Source organism: Thunnus thynnus, chromosome 4 (genome assembly GCF_963924715.1).
Source record: "Thunnus thynnus chromosome 4, fThuThy2.1, whole genome shotgun sequence".
In the NCBI taxonomy this organism is placed as follows: Eukaryota; Metazoa; Chordata; class Actinopteri; order Scombriformes; family Scombridae; genus Thunnus; species Thunnus thynnus.
This window is the reverse complement of record NC_089520.1, coordinates 3,244,370-3,270,201: the sequence shown is the minus strand read 5'-3', so window position 1 is coordinate 3,270,201 and position 25,832 is coordinate 3,244,370. Positions and strand designations below refer to the sequence as shown.

The 25,832-nt window shown below is 36.7% G+C and overlaps 1 protein-coding gene across 1 annotated transcript in view; it reads left to right on the top strand.

Moving 5' to 3' along the window:
• LOC137180906 (hemicentin-1-like) overlaps positions 1 to 25,832 on the top strand; it is a 164,887-nt gene that overhangs the window by 40,841 nt on the left and 98,214 nt on the right. Inside the window, exon 4 of the mRNA XM_067586181.1 lies at positions 6,460 to 6,738. Within this exon, the coding sequence (XP_067442282.1) occupies positions 6,460 to 6,738 (279 nt within the window). The remainder of the gene's footprint in view (positions 1 to 6,459; positions 6,739 to 25,832) is intronic.

Genomic DNA, 25,832 nt, shown 5'->3' with positions numbered 1-25,832 from the left:
TTATTTTGTGCATTAATAATATTTGTGAGGTTTCCAGAACACTAAAAACTATTTTATTTGCGGATGATACAAATGTACTTTGCTGTGGGGATACCTTGGAACAACTTTTGGATACAGTAGGAAATGAACTGAAGATACTGAAGAGTTGGTTTGATTCAAATTAACTAACACTAAATTTAAGCAAAACAAAATTTATAATATTCGGAATCGTTCAACTAACACATGCAAGAAACTCATGATAAATGATGTACAAATCAAAAAGAGTGTCTGAAATCATATTTCTTGGAGTAATAAATTATGTTGGAAGCCACACATGAATTATACTAAAGCAAAAATATCAAAGTCAACCGCAATATTATATAAAGTCAAAGATCTCCTAAATCAACCATCACTATCCACCTTGTACTGTTCCTTCATACTCTCATACATTACCTACTGTGTGGAAGTGTGGGGGGACACATATAAAATAAACACAGATCCAATCTTCATCCTCCAAAAAAGAGCCATAAGAATCATAAATGAAACCACTTACAGAGAGCCAACAAACCCACTCCTCACCAAACTAAAAGCACTAAAGTTTAAGGACCTGGTTGATTTCAAAACTATTCAAATCATGTACAGACTAAAGAATCAGCAGTTACCAAACAGCATCCAAAGGTTGTTTCAAAGGAGGGAAAGTAAATATGATTTCAGAGGAATATGTATGTTCAAAAAACAGTTAGTGAGGACTAATGCAAAACTTCACTGTATCACAACAAAGGGAGTTAATCTGTGGAACAACTGTAGTGAAGAAATGAAAACATGTACAACATGAAGTAAGTTTAAACAAACCTTTAAAAATCACATATTGAACAGATCTAGAATGAATGAACATAGAGGTTGACTGGAATAATATGATTTGGTACAGACTGTCTTTTTGACTTGTGTTGTTTTTGTTTGTTGTTATTGTCTCTATGCAAGTTATATTTATTCTCTTATGTTGTTTTGAATGTTTTTCAGCTTTGACTTGATCGATAAAGTAAAAAAAAAAATTTTTTTTAAATTTAAAAAGAGGTAGGACTAGAAAAGTTTTCTACTTCATCCTGCGCCCTTTTTGAACCTTGAAAGGTTATTATTCATATAGCTTACTGAAAGTTTGCTGTTATTTTCGTTTTTTGGGGGTTTTTTTGTTTTGTTATTTTAACATGTTAGAAATAAAATAATCAAATCTAATTTAATGAAGCCAAACATTCTTACTGGGATCAAGTTCACATCAGGACCTTTTCTACAGTATCTATAATGATCCATCAGATCTAGAAACAGGTGGGGGCGTCGTCCTCATGGTGGAGCAGCTGTGTCTGTGGAAACTCCATCTTCTGTATCAAACATGCTTCATATTTGTGGACAGTGATATTTCTGCAATATAGTAGATGAACTCTGGGTGTGCTCGCTATCTGAGTGGAGTTCAGAGATTCATCCTTATTGTCTTTTTATTAGTTCATAGTAACCACTATAAATTACGGTAAATATAAAATCTCCTCTTGTCTCTTGGTTCGCGGCTACATTTGTGTTTAAATTTGGACCACAGATTTATAATCAAAGATGAACTCTTCAAGATCTCACAATTGTGCAGAATGGCCAAATTTGAAGGCCTGCAGTGTTTTATTCCTACAGTGTTAGAGGCTGCATTTATGTTTTTAAACTAAAAACTTGCAACAGTGTGATGACACATGTTGTACTTTATCTGTAAAAGATCACCTATGTTGTGTGCACTGCTGTGTACGATTTATAGAACAAAATTATTCATCCATTGTCTGCTTTTCCTTTTGTGAGTTTCTGGAGCCAATCCCTGCACATGTTAGGTGAGAGAGGGTCCATCCTGGACAGATGACCAGTTGATGACAGAGTTAACACACAGACAACAACACAGCTAAGAGCTCATATTTCAGATTCAACGTGTATGTTTCTGGACTGAGAGAAAGAAGGACCCATCAATGCAAACATGGGAAGAACATGTGATGTCCACATATAAGACGACCAGCTGGTTGTAGCTTTTGAATCCAGGATTTTCTTGTTGTGAGGTGACAGTATCAACCATAAATCTTTGTACAAAACAATCATCTTCTATCAAGGATTTAAAAGACTCTTTATATAAACTGAAACAGGAAAGTTACAACCACCAAATATATTATAACAACTGTGAGGCTGCATTTTGCTGCGTCCTTCCTGTACATTTATGGAGATAATACTTTATTCTGAGGAAATCTCACTGAAAAGGTTTAGTTTCTGTTGATTCAGTGCAGGTCAAATCAATCAATCAATCAATCAATCAATCAATCAATCAATCAATCAGGACTGTTCTGTGGTGTTTTCTGTCGCCCTGGCTCTGTGTTTCTTTTTGTGTTTTACACAGTTACAGATTAAATGTGTAAAATAAAGTAGGAAGCAGTGGTATAACGACGACAGTGTTGTTGCTGCCGGAAGCTGAGAAACTTAAAGTATTTTCAGGTGAGACTGTTATTCTGTCTCGAGTCGTGAAGTCTTCGTTAAGTGGTGTTAAAGTGACTTTTAATCTTCAGACGTCATCGATAACTATTGTTGGGCCGTGGCTACAAGTTTGGCTATCAGCAATAATTAATGATTATCAAAGATAATTGTTAATTATTAAAATCAATAAAATTATTAATAAGAATTAATAATAACGGGGCACCACCCTGGACTCAGGGAAAAAGATAGCCAATTCAGTCTCAAAGTGTACTAATCTATGAATTTGGGACTTTGATTAATAATTAATTTAATAACTATAAACAAAATCACCATATCAATAGCTAGTTATGGTTGAAGGACTTGGAGTTCTTTACAGAGCAGAGGTTGGCAAAACTCATTCTTGTGCAATATTAAAACAGACAACAGGTATATCCAAAAGCATTTATTTAACAAAAGGGTAAAAGCAACACACAATACTAATCTAGCTAAGTGTATCTATATACAAGTGTGAATGTGTGAGTGTGTGTGTGTGTGTGTGTGTGTGTGTGTGTAGGGAAGACAATAGCAAGATGGCTGCAGTCACCTGGTGACTGAGCACATGGCATGCCGACACTTTGGCTGATAAAGGGAACTACAGGGATAAAAGGCCAGACCATGTGGTGTCTTGAACCACATGTGCTGCCTGAACCAAAGTTTGCCAAACTAGGTTTTAACCTCTTAACTGTGTGGTTCTCTATTCAAGGCCAATTGGTGTATGCTAAAGGTGCCAGGTTAAGATGAGGTTAGTTGCATGCAAGGCCTAGTTACTGGATGTAACATGTGTTAAGCATGCTAACATTAACCTAGCGGTGTGGCTATGCAGTAACCTGACTATAGGCAACAAGGACATCACAACAACAGTTCAATGTATAACCTTAACCAAATCAATACACGTACAGTACATTGTTTGAGTTAAACATTCTTGCTTAGCCGTACTATGCTTCACTGTGTTGCTAGGCTATGCCCAGTTGTTACCAGTCCATGAAGGAAGAGATGCTTTGTGGTGTCCTGCTTTGTAGCCGGTGAATCCGTGGGTGAGTCAGGCTGAGGAGGCTTTGGCTCTGAAGCTGAAAGATGCAGGCGTTGCTGGGCAGACAGCACTCCAGTCGTGCAGAGGGCCCAGGTCACTCCTTGGTGTAGAGTTAGCGGCAAGCTAACTCCATTTCGCGGCTCCTGTACTTGTTAAACTGGCCAGCAGACTTGTGTGTTAGCTGCTGGCACAAGGAAACTTAGTTTCTGAGTCTTAGGCAGGCTCTCGCGTCTTCTGCCGTAAAGAAGACTGTGTGTGTCTGCTGTGAGCAGGCCACACAAGAGAGCAGAGAGCTGCTCCAGCAGCTGCTGGAGGTGTGAAAGAGAGCAAGGAGCTGCTCCTGCTGCAGCTCGTGGAGAAAAGAGAAAGATAAGAGGAGAATCTCTAGTTTTGATAACCTGGATCCATGGGTGGAGCTTCACACTTTGGGTGCGAACCCCCAGGGCTCAGGTTTCTTGGAGTCTTGAAACATGTGGTAAACTATGGTCCACGTGTAGTCCCAACAAAGTTTTACATAATGACTGTTTATACAAGAATTCAAACTTCTTTACACTATATATGTGTTATATGTGTTTACTGGAAATAGTGTTTTCACTGGTGAGTTTTTGTCTGTGTTACAGTCAGGTGTTTGTATATTTCTAAGTGCTGTCTGGCAGCTTCCTCACAGCAGAATTAATGTGTAAATATTCTTCTCAGCAAATAAAACAACAACCTCTCTCTTTCTGTTTCTCTCAGCACAATAATCACACTGGTAGGTTTATTATTGAACGAGCAGTGATTTATAAAAGTTTGTTTATTATTCAACTTTTTGCTCAGTTTGTTTTGCTACAAAATCATCTTAAAATTCTCTTATTTGAAATATGTTGTCTGAGATCTCAGCAGTGTTTTCTGTTACACTAAAGTAATAAAGAAAACTGTTCAACTTATTTACTGTTTAGATGTGTCATCAGGAAAAGCTGATCACTGATCTCTGAGGAATCTTAAAGGATTTTAGGATGTAAGATCAATTCAGATTCAGAAATCAAGAGTTTAAGATGAAAAACAAAATAAATGATCATGATCTCCTTAAACATTTTCCAGAATTAAATAAATTACAGTGTGATTGTTCATCAGATTGTTTTTGCTAAAATGGAAGAATTGCAGCTAATCTGAGTGTTAGTCAGTGTCTCAAACCTGTAGCCACAACCTGAATATGAGATCTGAGCATCATGAGGCAGTTTTATATTAGTTTAGTGTATTGATCGGGGGAAACAGATTTCTGAAGCACTGGATCAATATGAAGCAGTTGTGTTGAAAATGGTTCACTGTTCTGAAGCATTTGATTCAGTCAAAATAGCAACAACTGCAGAGCAACTATTGGTATTGCATCTGTATGGATGGATTCAATCTGAGACTGTGATGAAACAGTTAGTCAGAATATAGGTGGTGTTATTGATTCATTATTGATATGTTGTTCAGTAAAGTCTATAGACTATTATATAAACAGATCAATTTTAAACAGTTTACAGCAAAGATATTGTGTCAGATTGAGAAGCACACCCTGTATCCAAAACCAGCACAACACCTCTCAGGTACGAGTGTGATGTAACGAGGCGTCTGCAGGGTGGTCACATGATTTTTGGCGTAGTGAAGCAAAGCATTGAAACATCGTGCTGCGATACATTTGCTTTGAAAGGTTGATATGATATTGAGTCGTCTGCATCGAGTGTAACATCACTAGTTTAGTGTCGTACAGAATATTGTATGAATCTCAGACTTCATTGTTATTGTTTATTTAATAATAAACATTTGCTTTGGAAAAGTTTGGACACCACTTTAAGTTTTGCACAATTACTTTGGAGATACATTTCTTCACATTTATTTACTTTCTGAGATTTATACAATATTTTCTGTAAAACTAAACTTTATTTTTTAACTCCAGTTGTTCACACAGACTTTTTGTCAAAGTCTTGAAGTCCAAGCTGAGATAACAATGATGACATTACTCTGGTTATTGTTAAAGACTAAAGCTGCTCCAGAGCCTCAGAAGACATTAAACAACAGTTTAACAGGCTGAGTCGTCCTCCTCATGACCAGTAAACTCATCTTTGACATCAGTAAAGTGTCTCTTTACACACAAATGAAGAATATGGTATTAAAATGTAGGTTTACCTCTTGTCTCATTAGAGCTTCATTTGGTTCATATTAAATATTTGATCAAAATTGAATCTTAATTTTAATGGATTTTAGGTTTTAGGAGGAATTCAGATTATAAAACATGAACAAACCTGTAGTTTTTAGTTTAAAACAATAATGCTCTCCTTCCTGTGTGAGAAAATAAAAACCTCCAGTTAAATGTTTGATCAGCTGCTGTCGGCTACTAAAGAAGAACTACAACTAATCTGATGGTCAGTTTTTCATTCTGGCAGCTTGAGACTGTTGATCAAATGTTTCTCACTGACACAATTAAACTCTGATAACACAAAGGCTCAAACATGCTTTACAAGAACCTATGATTCATATTTTATACACAATGTTTATATGACTTTAGTGTGATAGAAAATACTGTCTACATCTCAGACAACAAATTACACCTGATTTCATTTTTATTTTTGTAGCTCAAGAAACTGAACAGAAATTCAAGTTTTGTCCAAACTTCTTCACTGTATGTGTCTCTGTCATGATATGAGTCAGAAATAGTGTTTGCAGTGGTGATAAGTTACCAAATATTTAGTCGAAACTTGTTTGAAATATGTTCTATCAAACATTCCTGAGATGTGTAGTTAAGGCTGATGTGCTTTTCTATTTCACTGTTTCTCTGTTTTTCCTCTGAAATATGATCATATACAAGCAGAGACAGGTTGAACAAAACATCCCAGTATTACAGTTCATGTCTGATCCTGTAATTGTTCTTTACAAGTTATTGTTTTATACTTTGTTCACAGGTTTAGCTACAAAGCCATATGTCACATCACTTAAACAAAAAGCAGACTGGGCGCTGCTGCTGTGTCAAGTTCGAGGTGCTTCTCCAAAACCTAAATTACACTGGCAGGACAGTGATGGAAAAAAACTTCCAGCTGAAGAACCAAAGGTGACAGAAAGAAGAGACCGCTACGACGTCATTCTCCTAATTACTGTGACCAAGACCGACAACTATCGCTGTGTTGTTACGCAGGAGGAAATCAAACATCAGATTTATTCTGAGATATATGCGTTTGTCTTTGGTGAGTTTCTTCTTAATCATATTTTAATATTCAAATGATTTTAATTATTAACATGTTTTTAGTTCAGAATAAATTTTAATGTGTGCTCAGACTGAACACAAAGTGAATGAACTCAAAGCAAGTTGAAAACATTTTAAACTGAGTGAAAACTTCACACTTACACTGAAGCTCTGTGACTCCACTTCAGTAATGTGCAGAGATAAGAGGGAGAGTGAGAGAGTCTGGAGGAAATAACGAAGACACACACACACACACACACACACACACACACACAGTAAGTGTGTACATTCTCAGCCAGTTATAGTAAACGTCTGTATGTTCAGTACAATAAGTTTTTGTGCTGAATAAACACAGACTGTAAAAACACTCCAGCAGTCAAATGAACTTTGTGTTCAGTCTGAAACTCACAGTATGAAAACACAAGTTATTCCATCTCACACTATAATATACTATATCACATCTGGTCACCACTTCTTCTCTCACTGGCTTAGAGTGAGTAGAAGAGGTAACAGGTCATTATTTGACCTGACACTGGTTAAACTGGAGTTATAGTGGGTGAACTCCACTTGTTAAACTATGATGAGCGATAACATGAAACACTCAACATCACAGATTTTAATTGACAGATTAAATTGATGTGATTCACTTTAAGTTAAACTGTATTTCAAAGAAGTTATGACAATAATAACATTAAACTAAATGAGTCAGTTATGTTTGTTATGTAGCATCTTCTGATATTTCACTCTCACTCTAAACGGTATTAATGCACATTATTCTTAAACTAAAACATTCCTCCATAAATGCATCTAGACAGATTAAAACCAAATTAATACCTGATGAACCTTTACAGTTACAATTAGCTGTTAGGTTTAATATCTCCTGACATCTTAAAACATATTTTAGTAAGTTATGTTGCAGCTTGTGATGCTGTAATAACTTCTGCATTTGGTTTGTTGATGGTGAAACAAATGTTTCCTGAAAACCAGTTTACACATTACAAAAGGCTCCACTCAGACATTCATTTAACTTGAATGATAAAACCCAGTTAAATCACTGGTCTGAAATTAATTAGTTGTTATTAAAAATGTCACAAATACAAAAAGGTTATGAAACTGAAGAATGAATGTACCACAAGTGAACTAAAACAGACTGATGCTCACTAAGGAGCTTTAATTTAATACAAAAAGGTTTTGGGTTTAAAAATAATAAAACTTTATCTTCATCTATTGCAGTGAGGATGGTAGATAACAGACATGTTCATGATAATGTGACTTCCTGACTCTTCATTCACTGCATGTGCAACAGCTGGATGTTGGTTCATTACAAGCAGAACTAACTTCAAATCCAGCATTACGTTGTGATTATTAAAGTGAAGATTAATATGAAAACAACAGGGAACCTTTCTACATTCTGACTTTTACATCTGAGTAGAATCATCCTCCTCTGTCTGGACCTGAAACCAGGAGTTCACAAATGTTCACATCTCACATTAACCAACATTTGATTTGTTATTTATACGTGTATGTGTAATTATTAAGTGAAGATTTATGCATCACTGTATTGAAATGAGTTACACCACATAAACTAGTTCCATACAGTAGAGCTTGTTGTTAGAAATATTAACACCCACTAAATACCAGCTGTAAGTGTTGTGTATCTGACTGAACCAACCAACAGAAAACACAATATATGACCTGCTTAGAGTGAGTAGATAACAGGTCATTATTTGACCTGACACTGGTTAAACTGGAGTTATAGTGGGTGAACTCCACTTGTTAAACTATGATGAGCAATAACATGCATCACTCAACATCACAGATTTTAACTCGCTGACTAAAAATGATGGAAATGAATGTGATTCACTTAAAGTTAAACTATATTTTTAAAAAGTTACGGCAATAATAACATTAAACTAAATGACTCAGTTATTTATGTTATATAGTATCATCTGCAGCTCAAAGTGCTTTACAACAAAATAAATTAAATGCACCAAGTGCTTCACATGAAAAGAACATAAAAACATGTAAAAAACATTAATGTAACATAAAATGGAAAATAAAACCTACTTGATAACAGTAATAAAAATGAGATCAAATAAAGTGAAAGTACAATACATAGAATGTGTACTTCAGTGGTGATAATTTGAGACTTAATAAGTGAAAACATGTGAACACAATCTGTAAATCAGCACCTCGGTCTCTGAAGCTTTAAGCAAACAGAACCTCCCTTTTCCCAACAGACACAGACTCACCAGCGGTCTTGATTATCAGAAATAAAACCTCTTTCAGTTTATCCCAGAACGTCTTCCTACAGGTTGAACCTCACTGTGGCTCTTATCTGTGTCGGCTGCAACCCAAAGCTGCTCCAGAAAGAAACCTCCCTTAGTGGTGCTGTGAGGATTAAAAAACACACCATACAAAGTCATATTCAGTCTCCGTCTGTTTGTGTGTTGTGTTGAACATGTCATTTACATCCTCTGCTCCAACTCAACAGTTGCTTCTGACCGTGTGTCTCTTGATACTTTGACACAGATAAATGCATCAATCTAAACTGTCCATCACAATGAAAACCAACTTATATAAACTCAATCACTTTATTAAGTTCACCTCACTAAAACTAATGAAGTCTGATGAGTTTTGTAATGAATTCCACTTTCATGAAGGTTTTAATATTCAGGTTTTTATTGTAACTGTTTTAAGAAAGGTGTTGATTCAATGCAGGCTGTGTTTTATAATATTGTTTATAATATTTAATCTACCGTCACTCACATAAAATGCTGCTCTTATATAAATAAAAACACTCCAGTGAAATGTTTCATCAGCGTCTGTTGGTTGCAAAATAAGAATTACAATAAATTTGATGGTCAATTTTCCATTCAGCAGCATGATCAAATATTTCTCTCTGACACAATGAAGAGCTGATAATATAAGAGGTTTATGTACCTTTGACAAACATGTTTAATATATGATAACAAATATTTATATGTAGCATCATCTGATATTTCACTCTCACTAAAACTATTCTAAACTAAAGCATTCCTTCATAATAATAATAATAATAATAATAATAATAATAATAATAATAATAATAAAATCATGTAATATCTGCTGAAACTTTACAAAGAATCAGCGGTTTAGTTTATCATCAGTTTATCATTTGGCTGCTTGAATCTTATTTTCATAAGTTGTGTTACAGATCGTGATGCTGCAATAACTTCCATGTTTACATTGTTGATGGTTGATTCTGATTGGACGCTGCAACAGATGTTTAGGAACTTTGACCATGTTTAACATCCAACAGTATATAAATAACAGAAAACCACAAAGAGCAAAATATGTTTCCTTTAACTAGAAACTGAAGTCAAACTTAAAACTAGAAGCAAACTCTAAATATATCCAATGATAGATCCTGGTAATAATATGATACCATGAAGACACATATGGGCTTTGGAACTGCAGTGATTATTGTAAAATGTCAACTTGAAATGAATAAATATTCTCTTCAGTCATTGTGCTGCAGTGAGAATACTAGACATGACAAACATGTTTGTAGAAATGAAGCTTCAAAACACTTTCTTCATTCATTACAACTGACTGTTGGTTGATTACAAGCAGAACTTATTTATTATCATGTTTCTAATTCAACCAATAATAGATATTATGTAAGCATGAGTCTGCAGCAGAGAACCACAAAATGCTGCTGTGAGCTTTTGTTGGTTGGTTTGTTGGTCTGTATTATTAGCAAATGTGTGTGGCGAGTAAAACTGTATCTCAGTATACATGTGAACTAAAATATGTGAATGTGTCCAGAAATCTAAATATTTATCACATATGAACATGTGAAAAACAATCTGAACATATTTACTGAATGTAAATGACTTTTTCTTAATGAGTTAAAGTGTATTTAGCTTCAACAGACTCCTGCTGCATAATACCAGACTGTATCACTCTGCTGTCATTGTGCTTCAGTAGCTGTAGAGTCGACTCACCACCAGGCAGAAGCATCTGTTGATTTAAATCTTGACATTACTGGACAATAGTTGTTGCAGTTTAGCTGCAGCAGTGTAAGTCTATGTTAGCTAGCTAGTGCTACTTAATGTCTCAGTGAAACATAAACCTCTAAGCTGCATGTTCAGCTGGTTGGATAATACCTTGTTTTACCAAAGTTTATCAATACTAGTGATGACAACAACTATCATAAAGTGAAGATGTTAATCCAGAGTCCATCATAGACTTGTATTTGTTGCTTGGCTCAGGATGTAGAAAACCTGGACTATGGACAGATTTCCACACACATGTGCAGATCTCAGGTACGGCAGGAGTGTAGCAAAAGTCACTTGTAAAAAGCCTAAAGTGGAGCGACAGGACAGTGATTGAAACATCCTTCCTACTGAGGATCAACACGTCTCAGAAACAGGAGGATGCTACAACAACATGACCCTCCTCACTACTGGGACCAAAACCAACCTCTGAGCTGTGTAGCCGAGCAGGAGGAAACTGCTCATAAGATCGATGCTAATATCACTGTGTCTGCTGAGAGTCATCTCACTGCTGCTTTAATCTGTCAATCATTTTAGATTTTAGGAGCATGCACACCTTTAGTTGTTGTATTTGTGTAGGTTATGATGTCTGTACATGATATACAGTTACATTCTGAGTCTTACATTAACTTCTTTTTATCTGTTTCAGGTTCCCTCAGTGGATGGGTTGTTTCTGTTGTAGTTCTTTGTGCTGTTGTTTTTCTTGGAGTTGCTGGGTATTCCATCATAAAATGTAAGTAAGATATGTTTAAATAATATATTATACCAACATATTAATAATGAGCAGACGACACAACAAATTCTTTATATCTATCTCATGTTTAGAGTCTTGACATTTGTTTTGATCGTCTCAGACATAAAGCTTGTCTGTTGGCACCCATACGACCACCACTGAGTCAATATTATCTATGAATGAGTACATTAAAAATAAATCACATGAATCTATTTCCGTATTTTTTCATTTTAAAATTTCTGAATATCATTCAGTTCCATCCATGTTTTCTGATTGAATCAGTACAAACATTTTAAATGGAGGGCTTGAATTTTACCTTTCAAGACAGTAAATCATGTAAGTAATATTTTATTTTGTTTTTTATTATCACACAATAAGGGGAACACACAACGACAAACAAACACATTATAACGAGATAATTATGTCTTACATGTGTTTTAATTCAAACATATCAGTCAGATGGACTCAATGTAGTTCATGTGTTTTAACTGGATTAACATTAACTGGAGAACTTGTGTTTTCAAAGTTGTGATTTTCTTTAATATAATTGTGTTTTCTCTCCTGCAGGGAAAGGTGATTAAGAAGAAACAGTCCACATAATCAACAGGAGGTTTTCTAGCTTGACGTGTGCCTCCATGTTGGCTGCTGAAGTGTGTGTGTGTGTGCTGTTGTATCTTGATTTTGTGAGGACCAGTTTGAGTTTTAGACCAAAAGAGTGAAGAAAAAAACCACCAAAGGATGTTTTTTAAGTTGAGGTCTGGTTTTAGGTTTAAAGATAGAAATAGACGACTGTATAAAGCTGTTAACTGAAAGATTAAACTTCCTGTCTGACTGCAGCAGGACCAGGAGGAGGCAGTGTAGCAACAACATGATATCAAATATAAAAGACTAAAATACCTCAAACAGAGGACAGAACAGTTTCAGCTGCAAGAACTATAAACTTGTTTTTTCATAACTACAATCCCAAACATTTAACTTCATCATACTTACTAAAACTATAGTAACCTCACAAACATTTTGTTGGAATAATTAATGAAAAAACAAACACTGACATTAAAGGATAGACTTGAAAATATCCAAAACTAATCTTTAAATGTCATTTTGGGCTTTAAAAATGAACAGAGTGAAAAATAAAAAATGTGATAATGAGGCAGCAAAGCAGGATAATCAAACAATCATTGAAATAAAACAATAAAAGAAACAACAGAATTAAAATGGGCCAAGTTAAAAGGACCAAACTAGGAGAAGGTCTTGTGATAAAAGTGAGTTTTTAGGGATTTTAAAGATCATATTGATTTATGTTCTGATTTTTAAGGATCTCAGACCAATAAAAGTTCAGTCATCCTGGACAATCAGCTGACTTGATGGAAACAACCAGGAGACTCCTGACTGAGGATTTCAGGCTGTAACTCAGAAGAGATTAAAATGTTTATAATGTCACTTGTAGCTTGACCATTATAACATTATTAAGAAATATCAATGAATAATGAGAACTGTTATATTCAGGATCGACTACATTTTATCTGTGATCCTCAGCTGAAATAAACAACCATCGTAGTCACTCGGACTTTAAAAGATAAAGTTGAAATGTGGTCTGGTTTGATCCCTGCTGCTCCTGTCATCATGTCAAAGTGTCTTTGAGCAAAACTCTGAACCCCAAATTACTGCTGATGTTTAGACCAGCAGCCTGCATGGTAGCTCACTGCCATCAGTGTGTTTGTGAGTGTTGATGGATGAATGAGAGAAAAAATTGGATAAAATTACTATATAAATGCAGTTGATTTAGCAAATATTATCATACTGCTTGTAGCTCTTAAAGATCCTCACTGACTTGGGCATGAAGAAAAATATAAGACTTCACTGAACTAAAGCCTGCTGTTATGCTTTGAATAAATGTGAATATTTTGCAGCTAAAATTAAATACAATGTGGCTTTTTTAAATTTTGAACAAGCATGTGTTATTTCTTTGTATTTTTTAATGTGCTCAGCCAGAATCAGTCAGGTACAGTTTCATACTGAACTAATTGTGCTGAAAGTTCATGTATGTTCATGTTAAATGATTATGCACTTGCAGGTTATCATGTAATTTCAGGCAGTTCTTCATCATTTCTGTTCAAACATTTGAATAAAACATGAAAAATGTCAAACTGTATGTTGTGACTGTTTTGGATGTTTCTGTCTGTTCTGTTGATAAGAGAAAGAAAAGTGATGATACTGTATTAGCTGGATTTTAACACACAGCATTTGTTTTTGATGAATACTTTGAGGATAAAAACACTCTGAATGAAACTATGAAGCAGATACAAAGTATTTAAAACTGCTTCTAACAAACAGACAGTTGACCAGCCTGATAAATGATGAATATAGCTGAAGATTTATTGTGTTAATAGTTTTTTTTTAAATTCCTGACATTGTAGAAAACTTTCACACAGACATTTTATGCATTTATTAGATAGTGATTAGTGATGGTGATAAAACTTGTGTTGTCTGTTATTCATAGTCGGCATCTTAACCCCTGAACCACAGAACCAGGTGTCTTTTCTCTCTGTGTATGAATGGATCCTACAGTTTTGTGGTCTTACCTGCTTTTGGCAGCACCTTGATGTCTTTTCTCTGATCTACAGGACACTTTTCCCTCCAACTTATTACACTCTACAATAGTGAACTGCCTACATGATTTCAGATGTTTTATGTAAAGCACTTTGAATTGCCTTGTTTAAAGGTGCTATACAAAGAAATGTGCCTTGCTTTTGGGATTTGAAGGTAAAAATCTCTGTTTTGTATTTAAACTGTTCATAGCTGATAATCAACACCAATATTCAGTTGACTCTAAATTTAAAGGAAAGTGAGGATCTATTTGTTTTGTCCTCTGAAACATCATCATGTGACTGCAGTGACACGTACTTTGGCCTTTACAAGACTAACTTTGCCAAGACATCTAATCACAGGCGCTTTGTTTTTAATCTTACATTTAATAATTAGTTTTGGTCAACATTTTTATATAAAATATAAAAAAGAAAAAGTGAGCAGGTGAAGAAATTTGTACCATGGATGAACTTTTTCTAAAAAGTCAAACAAGCAGCTGACAAGAAATACCCCATTTTACTGCCAAATAACTTTCATTCTTTGTCAAATATAGTTAATTTTTGGAAATGATGCTGTTATGCTGAAGAAAACACACTGAAAAGGTTTTGTTTCTTGTGTCATGATAAGTGCAGATCTCTGCAATCACAGAGAAAGAGGAGCATTCAATGGAGTTCTAATGGAGTATTTGAAGGTTTGATGAAGGTTGATACAGTGGGAAACATCATGTATGTGACTTTTGGTTTAAGAAAATGAAACTTTGTTCATCTCATTATAAAGACCTGATACATGACCGTTTTGTTTAAAACACATGAGCCACACTGTCTGCCAACAGCTCAGAGGAAACACTCAACCTGTTTCAGAGATACGAGTTAGCGAATCACTAAGTGTGGGTCAGAGCTTCTCAACTCAAGTTGACAGCTGAATATCGAGTCAACCAGTCACTCACTTGCACCTGCTGAACCAACAAGTTCCACCCTCTCCCAGTGACCACTGATTCACACAATTAGGCCACTGATTTGTTACCAGAAATAACAGGATGTTGACAGAACGAAAAAGGTGGAACTCCACTGCAGGGCAGTGCATCACCCGGACAGTCTACAGCGTGCACATGCTAGAGTTATCTTGTAGTTCATCTTCAAAAAAGACAGTGGTTGCACACCAAAGGAAAGCTGTCTGAAAATGGAGAGAAGTGTTAATGAAATTGAACGAGTAGAAAGTGAAAATGTTTATTGGAGCTTTTGAGTCAAAGAAGAGTGGAAAGAAAAAAAACAGACTCAGATTGAAAAGGAACCTACCATAGAAACAAAACAGAAAAAATTAACTGAAGTCCAAGTCCAAAAGTTCACATTCACGCCAGATACTGGTGCAGTTTGCAACCACTGACTGTATATGAATAAATATGGACGACGCATCCCCACTTCCTGCCACTTGTATAACGTTATTTGGAGCCAGAGTCTGCGCAATAGAATCAGACGGTGGGATGACAGCCTGCGGGACATGCTGCCTCAACCGTCCCGCCGTCCTGACGGACATTTGAAAGCGGCTGTCACAGCTGTCAGTCATGATGTAACAATGATGTAAATCAGGGGTTCTCAACTGGTCTCACTCTGGGACCCACATTTTCCCATGGTCATTAAGTCGCGACCCACTTTTATAGAATTCAGCGGTACAGTGGCATGGTTTTCAGCTTGTCCGCTGCTGATTGATCCAGCACCTCTTAGCATGTCCATGGCGGCAGGTAAAATAAGCTCTTCGGCTCTTGGCCTTCGCAGTACGATGACCTACGTGGTAAGATGTCCGGAGAGCTTGATCTTGTTTGGAGCAAGACGCTGTCAGACACGTCTGTGATGTCCTCAGCTCCTGGAGTCGTCTTTGAAAAAACTTCCCAGACTTTTCTTTGCATGCGGGATGTTTTGTTTCTAAATGGCTCTTCAGTTTGGATGGTTTTATACTCTCAGTTGCAAGCACTTCACTACATATCACACACTGGGGTTTCTGTCTCTTTTTATCCTCAATGTATGAAAATCCACATTTTAGATACTCCAGGTCATATTTGCGCTTCACCATCTTGTCTCCGATCATCAACACAAACTTAAAGTGAACATCAATCAAATGATGGTTACCATGGCTATGGCACGAGACTGCTGCACGTCTCTGACACATTCCTGTCAAAATATTTTTTTTTCAAAATAAAAGACAAGTCCAACAACAACCCACCCAGAACAGGTCTGCAACCCACTTTTGGGTCGCGACCCACCAGATGAGAGTCACTGATGTAAATGACAGAAACCATTTTTGGGAAAAATTCATGTGATGTGTACTTTGATTTTTTAGTTTAGCTCATGTCCCATCTGCTAACATGGTGGGGGCGGGACTTATGACCCATACTGCAGCAGCCACCGGGGGGGATCGAGATGTTTTGGTTTCACTTTTGGGGAGCTGTCATGACGTCCATCTTTAATACAATCAATGATTGCAACGTCTTACGTCTTACAACCATGGGTGTATAAAGAGAACCTTTCAACTTTCAACCTTTCAAAAAGGCTGAAAAGGCTGCAGCATTACTGGAGTCCAGCTCCAAGTTGGTGATGTATTCCCACCACCAGGTGGTGCCATTGGGCATGACAAAGCTAAAGTGTGAGTATAACACTCAAGTGCATGAGTTGAAATTCTAGAGAATGGAAACAATGTTCCCTGCTTTCTTAGGAGGAGATTCCTGCACACAAATTGTAATTAGGGCCTGAGCCCAAAGGGTATTTCGTGTGTTTGTTTCTTTAGTATTATGGGACATCAGACCTAAATTTGACCCCCTAAACATGCTCAAAAACTCGCACATCAAGTGAAAAATTTGATAAAATGTAAAACTTAACCCCCAAAGTGCCAAAATGTGCTCTCTAGCGCCACCTATGTAACTAAAATGGCCGCCATGGCCCATAGGAATGTTGTAGAGAGATCAAACCAAAACCGACTTATTTGTCTCATCAAGACCTGCAAATCATACACTGACAGCCCTGACCTAAAGATGCAGGTGCGGCCTAAAATTTCACTCACAGCTAACTTTTTCCTGATAAAAATTTGGTCCTTAGACACAAGTGGTTGACTTACATACAAAAGGAGGGCAATTAATGTGAGATGGATTAAAAGATTAATTGATGTTTTTTTGTCGATTATCACAATTTGTGCTTATGCTAATTGTATGCTAATGCTATTCAACTATCCTTAACTTTCTTTTACTCTGCTCGTATTATCTGTTAGCCATGTTAGCATGCTAGCTGTTCGCATTTGTGTAATTGAGAGTGGATTTTAATGCGTGTGTCTCTGTGTGTGTGCGTGTATGTGTGTGTTTTATTAAGCTTAATCTGTGATGTACTTTGAGTTGTGTGTTTCTGGCTTGTCCACCATTGCAGAACTGTGAGAAGTTGTGTTGGCTGGCTTCTGTGTATTGAGTCAGCAATTTTTTAAATGGGATGATAGTTAAGAAGGTTGTCTTGTTTCTGTGAGGGGAAAAATCATTTTCAGTAGCTTCAGATGTGAATTGGTGTATTCAGGATTTTTAGGGTGAATTGTTTTTTCTATTTATCCTGTGCTTATGGCTTTTATTCAATTCACATGGCATGCTCATATGCTTAACATATGCTAATTTGCAGATGCTAAAAGTTGGCTGAGTTACCTGGTGTGACTGAGACACTGCATTGCATATAATTGCCTATCAAACAAAATTCAAAATCATGCAGGAAAAACCTAACCCAAAACCTGTTTCTGCAAGGATGTTTATATGTAAATTAGACATGAAAGAATGCAAATGTGATCAGAAGGCAAAGGAGAATGAGAACGATCCTGGTTCAAAAAACAAGCCAGTCTGTAAGTGGTTTGATGGTGATGATTTGATGCCAAAAGAGAGGGCACAGTATATTCTGAAAGATGTTAAGACAGCTGTTAAGAGAGCTGAGGAAGATTAAGTGGGTTATACGAGTGTAGAGCAGTTGTTTCGGACTCTGGGCATCAATCAGGAGATCTTTGAAGAGGCTTATAGGAGAATGGAATGAAAGACCAAGGTGGTTTATAGGAGAGGGGTGAACAAGGTTTGGGTGAATCAGTATAGTAAGCAGTGCTGGAATGCCAACATGGACATTAGCTTTGTCACCAACACCTACGCTGCTGTCATTTATATCATATCGTATATTACGAAAGCAGAGAGAGAAATTGTCCTATTATTGATTAACACCCAAAAAGAAGCAACAAAACCAGCATGCCTAGAAGTGAGGGTTTAACTCTTAATAAGACACAGATGGCTGTTTTTTATAAGGTGAGACAGTGGTGTTTGCAGAAGGTGATGGGTAAAAACCCAGAGCCTCTGCATGTGTTTGTGACAGGTGGCGCAGGGACGGGGAATTGTCATTTAATTAGAGCTATTCAGTATGAGGCAGGGAGGCTGTTGTCAACACTTTGTCATCAACCAGACGATATTTGTGTTTCGTTAACTGCTTCTACAGGCATAGCTGCATACACTTTAAATGCAGCAACAATTCATCACACACTGAGTATTGGCACACACTCTAGTTTACCTTACACCCCCTTGGGTGAAGATAAACTAAACTCTCTGAGAGATAAATTTAGTCACCTCCAAATTCTTATCATTGATGAAATCAGTATGGTTGATCACAATCTGTTGGCCTATGTTCATGGTAGGTTGAGGCAGATTAAGCAGACTGGTGACTTTTCCCCATTTGGTAATATTAGTGTGATAGCTGTTGGTGACTTCTATCAGTTGCCTCCTGTTAAGGGGAAGCCTCTGCATAAGAGTCAGGTTGGTGTGGACCTGTGGTGCCACTTTAGTGTAGTGGAGGATAGCTCGTTTGCAGAGTTGTTGAACAGGTTACAAGTTCGTTCCAAGAAAACCCCCATGTTAGAGAGCGACATTGAGTTGTTAAAATCATGCGAGACAGGGGAAGAGAGCTCAGCCTTGCATACTTTCCTGACAAATATGCAAGTAAATGACCACAATTTCAATAAGTCAGTTTGTTCCTAAAACCTGAGAGATAAGCACAACTACAACATGAACACAATGACAACACTTGCACTGGGACACTGCGATGTAGCTGTTTGACTCAGACAAACTGCCTCCACATCCTCAAAGTCATCAAACACAAACAAACTTTCTATGTCGTCTAACTGCCCCTGATCATCTTTAACACTAAAACTACACAGAATACCTTCATGATCACTGAACTACGCGGACATCACTGCACATCCCACATCATACTGTGTTGTTTTAACATAAACATGATCAATCAATTTCCCCTTCTCTGTAGTCTCTTGTGTGACATGCTGTTTAAATCCTTTTTGGCCCATGAATTTACAAATTGATGATCCTTTTAAAATGTTTTCATTAAAATCTCCCATTACTATAATTGTGTTACTGATTTGATTTAACCAGTCAAGTAACTTCCCCAGATTATGTTTAAACGAAGAATTTGGATAACATGGTGGACTATAAATTACTGCCATCAATATGTTTAATTTGACAAAGTAGTTTGGTTGCTTTTCCTATTTAAACTCTAGTCTTTGTTTTTCTCTGAGGTGAATTTCCTGGTTGAAGATGCTACTGTGATGGAGCGCCTCAACCTTCAGACATCCTGACGTAATACAGAGATGTATTCACAGGGTTGAGGTGTGTACTTGGACAGAATCGCATTCAGATTGATCCAGCAGGAGCTCCAGTTATTTACCCACCCAGAAAAGTGCCATTAGCACCGAAAGACAAAATCAAAAGTGCACTGGAAAGGATGGAGACACTTGGTTGAAAAACAAACAGAACCCATTGACTGGGTTAACAGCTTGGTCAGTGTCCAAAAGCCAAACAAAAAATAAGAATCTGCATTAACCTCCAAGACATCAACAAAGCCATAAAGAGGGAACTTTATCCCCTGCAGACAGTAGAGGAGGTTGTGGCAGAGATACCAAAAGCAAAGTTCTTTTTGGTATTGGACACAAACCATTCTGGCAAATACAACTAGATGAGGACAGTTCTAAGTCATGTACCTTTAACACACCAGTCACACCAATCAGTAGATACTGATTCAAACGGCTTACCTTTGGTGTCTCATCAGCTCCGGAGGTTTTCCAGATATACATTGCTCAGAGCCTGGAGGACTTGGGAGGAGTTGTGAATATCATTGATGGACATTCTGATGTGGGTGCAGACAATGAACAACATGACAAAAGGCTGAGACAGCTTCTTGACAGAATAAGGAACATCAATCTCCAGTTGAACAAAGACAAACACAAGATCAGAATAACAGAGATTAAATATATTGGACACATTCTGAGTTCAGAGGTCCTGAAACCAGAACAAGAAAAGGTCAAAGCAGTAATGGACATGCCACAACCACATGACAAAGCTGCACTTATGAGGTTCTTCAGCATGGTGCGGTACCTCTCATAGTTCATCCCAAACCTGCCTGATGTGAGTTCACCACTCAGAAAGTTGTGTGGCAGCGGGAAGCACAGCAGCAACACAGCTTTGAACAACTGAACAAACTGGTGAGCAATGCCCCAAGGCTCAAGTTTTCCATATTTGTAATCATTTTATTTCATTTTTGATTTTTGTTATATCTTACTCCTTAGACACATGCCAGATTTTTGATGGTTGATTTGCCTTGTTGTTTGTAAATTCATGGTTCAATAAAGCATAAAAAAGGGAGATTGATCAAAATCAATCAAAAATGTTTTTAACCTCACTTTAAACTCATAGGCTATGATTTTGTAGTTTATGACTTTAATATATTCTATTAAAAAAAAAAAAAAAAAATATATATATATATATATATATATATATATATATATATGTGTGTGTGTGTGTGTGTGTGTATATATATATATATATATGTTGTCTTTGCATCCTCCAGTCAACTGAATCTAGAGGGTGAAGATTATAAACACTGAATATGCAGCCTGTCAGATGTGAGTAAATGTTGCTTTGTCTCACAGATCAGAGGACAAATAAATGTAGATCATTGTGCTTATATATAATAAATGAGACAGCAGTGATAATAGGTTGTTGTTTTACAGGGAGGACTCTAAACCACACTGCTTCCTACAGGTGTTCTTGTTGATCAGATGAGATAAAAATCTAAATATTTATCACAGAAAAGTGTATAAATTAATTATTTGTGTTAACTGACTTCTAATTATGGACTGTTATGTGATAATTCCCCATGTGATGTTGTTTTAACCTCTATACTCAGCAATGTGGCGCCCTCTACTGTCTAACAATGAAACTTTCTCTATTCAGTGAAACCTGAAATATAATGGCTCATGTTAAATACATTCACACTTTCTTATTAACCTTTAACTATTCAGGGTAGACTAGAGAACCACTGTTCTGTCTCTCAGTAACACTCATTCACACAGTCTTATCTATCTATCTATCTATCTATCTATCTATCTATCTATCTATCTATCTATCTATCTATCTATCTATCACTCAGCACCAAGGAGAACGTTGAGTTTAAGCTGTTTGACTGAAAGAAAGATGATCGGACAGAGGTGTTCCTGTATGATGGAGGCATTCATTACAATAATGGTCGTTTGGGTCAAGATGAGCAGTTCAAAGGACGAGTCTCACATTTTCCAGAAGAATTGAAACTGATGACAGTGGAGTCTACACCTGTGTTTTTCCACGTCTTCAGCCAAGACAAATATTCCACATCAAGCTTGTTGGTGAGTGCTTTCATAAAACAGTTCGTCTCAGTACAGTAATGAAAATGTTTGCTCTCAAGCTGTCATTTTGGACCAAGTTTGACTGCATCTGTTGTTTGTTTGTTTTTTTGTTTTTTGTAAGTTAAACAACATGACTTAAGAATTTATTCGACTATCAGAATTTTAATTTTAACACTAAAGAATTATTTGTTTTTGTCACACTGGCAATTATGACAGATTTAAAAGGAAAAGTTTTGTATTTTGGGAAATTTGCTTATTTGCTTTCTTGATGAGAGTTATATGAGGAGACTTTCATGTCTGTACATTAGATATTGTATGTAACGGGAGCCAGCAGCTACTTAGCTTAGCTTAGCATGAAGACTGGAAACAGGGGGAAACAGCTAGCCTGATTCTGTCCAAAGGTAATTAAATCCACTCACTAGCACGTCTAAAGCTCATTACTTTACATGTTATATTGTGCTTGTTTAATTTAAGCATCTCACAATAACTGAAGCCAGAAGTTGAGGTTTTTATGGGGGTTACGTTATGTATGACTATCTCTTGGCCAGGTGCAGTGACTTCCTAGAGCCTCTGGTGGTTGCCTGGCAACTAGAAGGCTATAACAAGACTACAGGAAACGTATTTCCCAAAATGTCACATGATTTCATTAATTTTACAATAAAAACTTGCTGTTGGTGAACGAAGCCAAGATGTTGATAAACCCATCATTGTGACTGTAACTATTGCTTGTTTTAATGAAAATATGAATTGCTCAGCCTTGGGTTTTTTTTTTATTAATCACCTTCAAGGAAATGTGTGGCAGTTAAAAAGAACATGTGCCCTATGTCTAAGTTTTCTGTCACTGATCTCTACATTTGCAACATGTGTGCTAAAGCTTTGTGTCCCTTGTGTGGTACAAACTATTTAGTTTTTGGTTTGAAACTTATGCATTCTTTTTTACAGCAATAAAGTAATGTAAAATAAAAAATAAAGTTAAATTAAAATACATCCTTTGTGTCATTAAGGCTTAATAATGCTGCTGTGCTGAGTAATATTTCTTCAACCTTTCTGTAACACTTTACTTTAACCCCTGCCTATTTAGCAGTATTCAAACTTTTGATAAATGGTTTATAAAACACTATATTGTAGTTGTTCACAGATATGTGTTTATTAATGTTGGCGACTGATGGGACCGAGCAGGTCTGTGCCAGTCTGGGTCAGTCGGTTTTGATAGTTGGCAGATAAAATCATACATATCATATAAAATCATACATATGTAGAGATTTTAATCTGAAGTCTTCAGTTGTAGTTGCTGCCAGTCATCTGCTTAAGGTTTTTTCTACATATGGCATTTTTTACATATGGCATAGCACCTATGTGAGACATACTGGTGAATAAACAAAAGCAGAAAAATCAGTGGTGTGAGAGCACTGGACAACTGAAAGGGAGGAAAAGCTGAATGAGCTGTACAGAGGACGAATGTCTCTACAACATCAAATCAAAGAGCTACACAGCCAACTAGAACCTGAAGTTAGCTTTGTTTTTATAAACGTCACTCACCTCCAGTTTATCTGTGTGTTATCTGTGTGGTTACTCAATTGTTAGATTTATGCCCCTTCTGGCTGTCAGAGACTAAAAACATAGTGGCCAGGGTCGCTGCTAACCATTTGGAGGCCCTAAGCATAATTGGTCATGGGGGCCCCGAGTCGAGTCTGAGTTGAGTCCAAAGATGGGCTCCAGTGCTAACTAGAAAAATAAATCATATTTCTCCCATTTTAGCTTCTCTGCATTGGCTTCCAAAAAAATCCAGAATATAATTTAAACTCCTTCTCCTCACCTACATACATTGGTCTGATGTGTGAGCGTCCACATGCTTTTGGCCATATAGTGTATGTGAACAGGACTTAGTCATTAAATTCTAGGTCTGTCCTGCTGACAATAATCTGGATAAAGCTTTCTGAATAAACTCCATCATTCTGTTTGTTTGTCCAACAGTTAAACACAAGAGCATCAAGCTGTGTGTCTTTCTGTCTCTTGATCCCCTTTTTGTGCAGAAACGAGGCTCCTCAGCTCTGGACTGTCTGTCGTCTCAGGACTTCCCTTCATGTATGTTAATAAACTGAAAGCCTGCAACAGTGTGATGACACATGTTGAGCATTAACTGTAAAAGATCACTTGTGTTGTGAACACTGCTGTGTATTCTGAGGAAACCTCACTGAAAAGGTTTAGTTCCTGTTGATTAAGTGCAGGTCAAATCAATCAATCAGTCAATCAGGACTGTTCTGTGGTGTTTTCTGTCGTCCTGGCTCTGTGTTCCTTTTTGTGTTTTACACAGTTACAGATTAAATGTGTAGAATAAAGTAGGAAGCAGTGGTATAACGATGACAGTGTTGTTGCTGCTCGCGGAAGCTGAGAAACCAAAAGTATATTTCGGATGAGACTGTTATTCTGTCACGAGTCGTGAAGTCTTCGTTAAGTGGTGTTAAAGTGACTTTTAATCTTCAGACGTCATCGATAACTATGAAGCTTCTTCTTCTCGTGTTTTTCTCTCTCCTGACTGGGTTTGAAGCAACGTTTGGTGATGAAAACGGTAAGAAAACTATTTAAATTGATGATTAAACTGAATTATAAAGTTACAGAAATGTTACTTTCACTAAGGAAGGAAACTGAGTTCTCTTAATTATGACTTTCTGTCTCATAATTAGTAGAAAACAGGTGTTACACCGTATTCTATAACCCACAGATTGTGTGAGCAGGTTTGCATGTTTTTATCTTTTACTTTATTGAATGCTTTGTTTCTCTGCGGTCACGTCATCTTCACCTCGGAGACAATCTGATGTTCGCTCGTTCGCATCGCGTCCAGTTAGGAAAGATTCATAAGCGACAAAAGCAGCCGACAGTCATTCATTTCTAATGCCAGCTGGTGATGAAGGCCTTCAGACGCCTTGGCATCACCGAGCAGCGCGATGGCAGCGCCAAGAGTTTAAATTTATGCAAATTAGAAACCAATTACAGATCGAAGTTTGATTTTCTTCCCACAGCAACTGCTGATCATGGTGCATTCAAGTGCAGTTCGTAAACTCATAAATCTAAACTCGAACGGCCACGAAGAACAGGAAAGGTTCATATTTTTTCTAATTTTCCTTTGTTGAAATTCAAACATCTGTCATTACTTTCTTGTTCTTTCACTACAATATTTTTTAATAATCACGTAGCAAAGCAAAACCAATCGCCTGTTCAGTGCTACAGATTACAATCTACAAAATTATATAAAATAATCACATCAAATTGTTAGCAGCAGTTGTTATTAGCAAACGTCAGCATATTCTTCTATAACGAGTCTCTACGTATCTCTGTGATGATTTTCCATGTTGTTTTACTGCAGCATTTTTAATCAAATGCTAAAACCAATATATAAAAACAATATCCCACTCAGTTCTACATAAGCAGATTAAAAAAAATCAAATTGTTATCACTAAACTCCAGTACATTGAGTCAGACTGGAGTCGTCTCTCTTCAGTTTTTTCAATCTCAAGTCAGCAAGATTTTTTGGCATGAATGTCAGATGAACAATATTCCCAAAGCATCAAGGATAATACAATTCATTAAATAAAATAAATGAATAAATAAAAGAACTGGAAAATGGCAGAAAACATTAAACTCGTGCTTGTGTGTTTGTTTGTTTGTGTGTTTGTATGTATGTGGGGTTTTTTGCACTCTGATATTATTCTGTTTGTCACATTTTAAGAGGAAGTGCATCTGTGTCTCTACCTCACTGTTGTGCAGTGACCACAGACTCTTTTCTCTGTCGGTAGCCATGACTTCTTGACAGAATTCTGCATGCAGGGTCTCTATGGGATGCTTGTCCCATCTAGTGTAGTCCTGATGACTGATGGGATTACACTGTCAAATATTTTTATCCAAATTCTAATTTTCTATTTTGTAAATTTTTCTTTCAATTGCATAAAATACTCTACATGCTTTTTGTTTCAGTGCATTCACTGCAAGACCAAAGTTACCTGAGTCACTGACTCT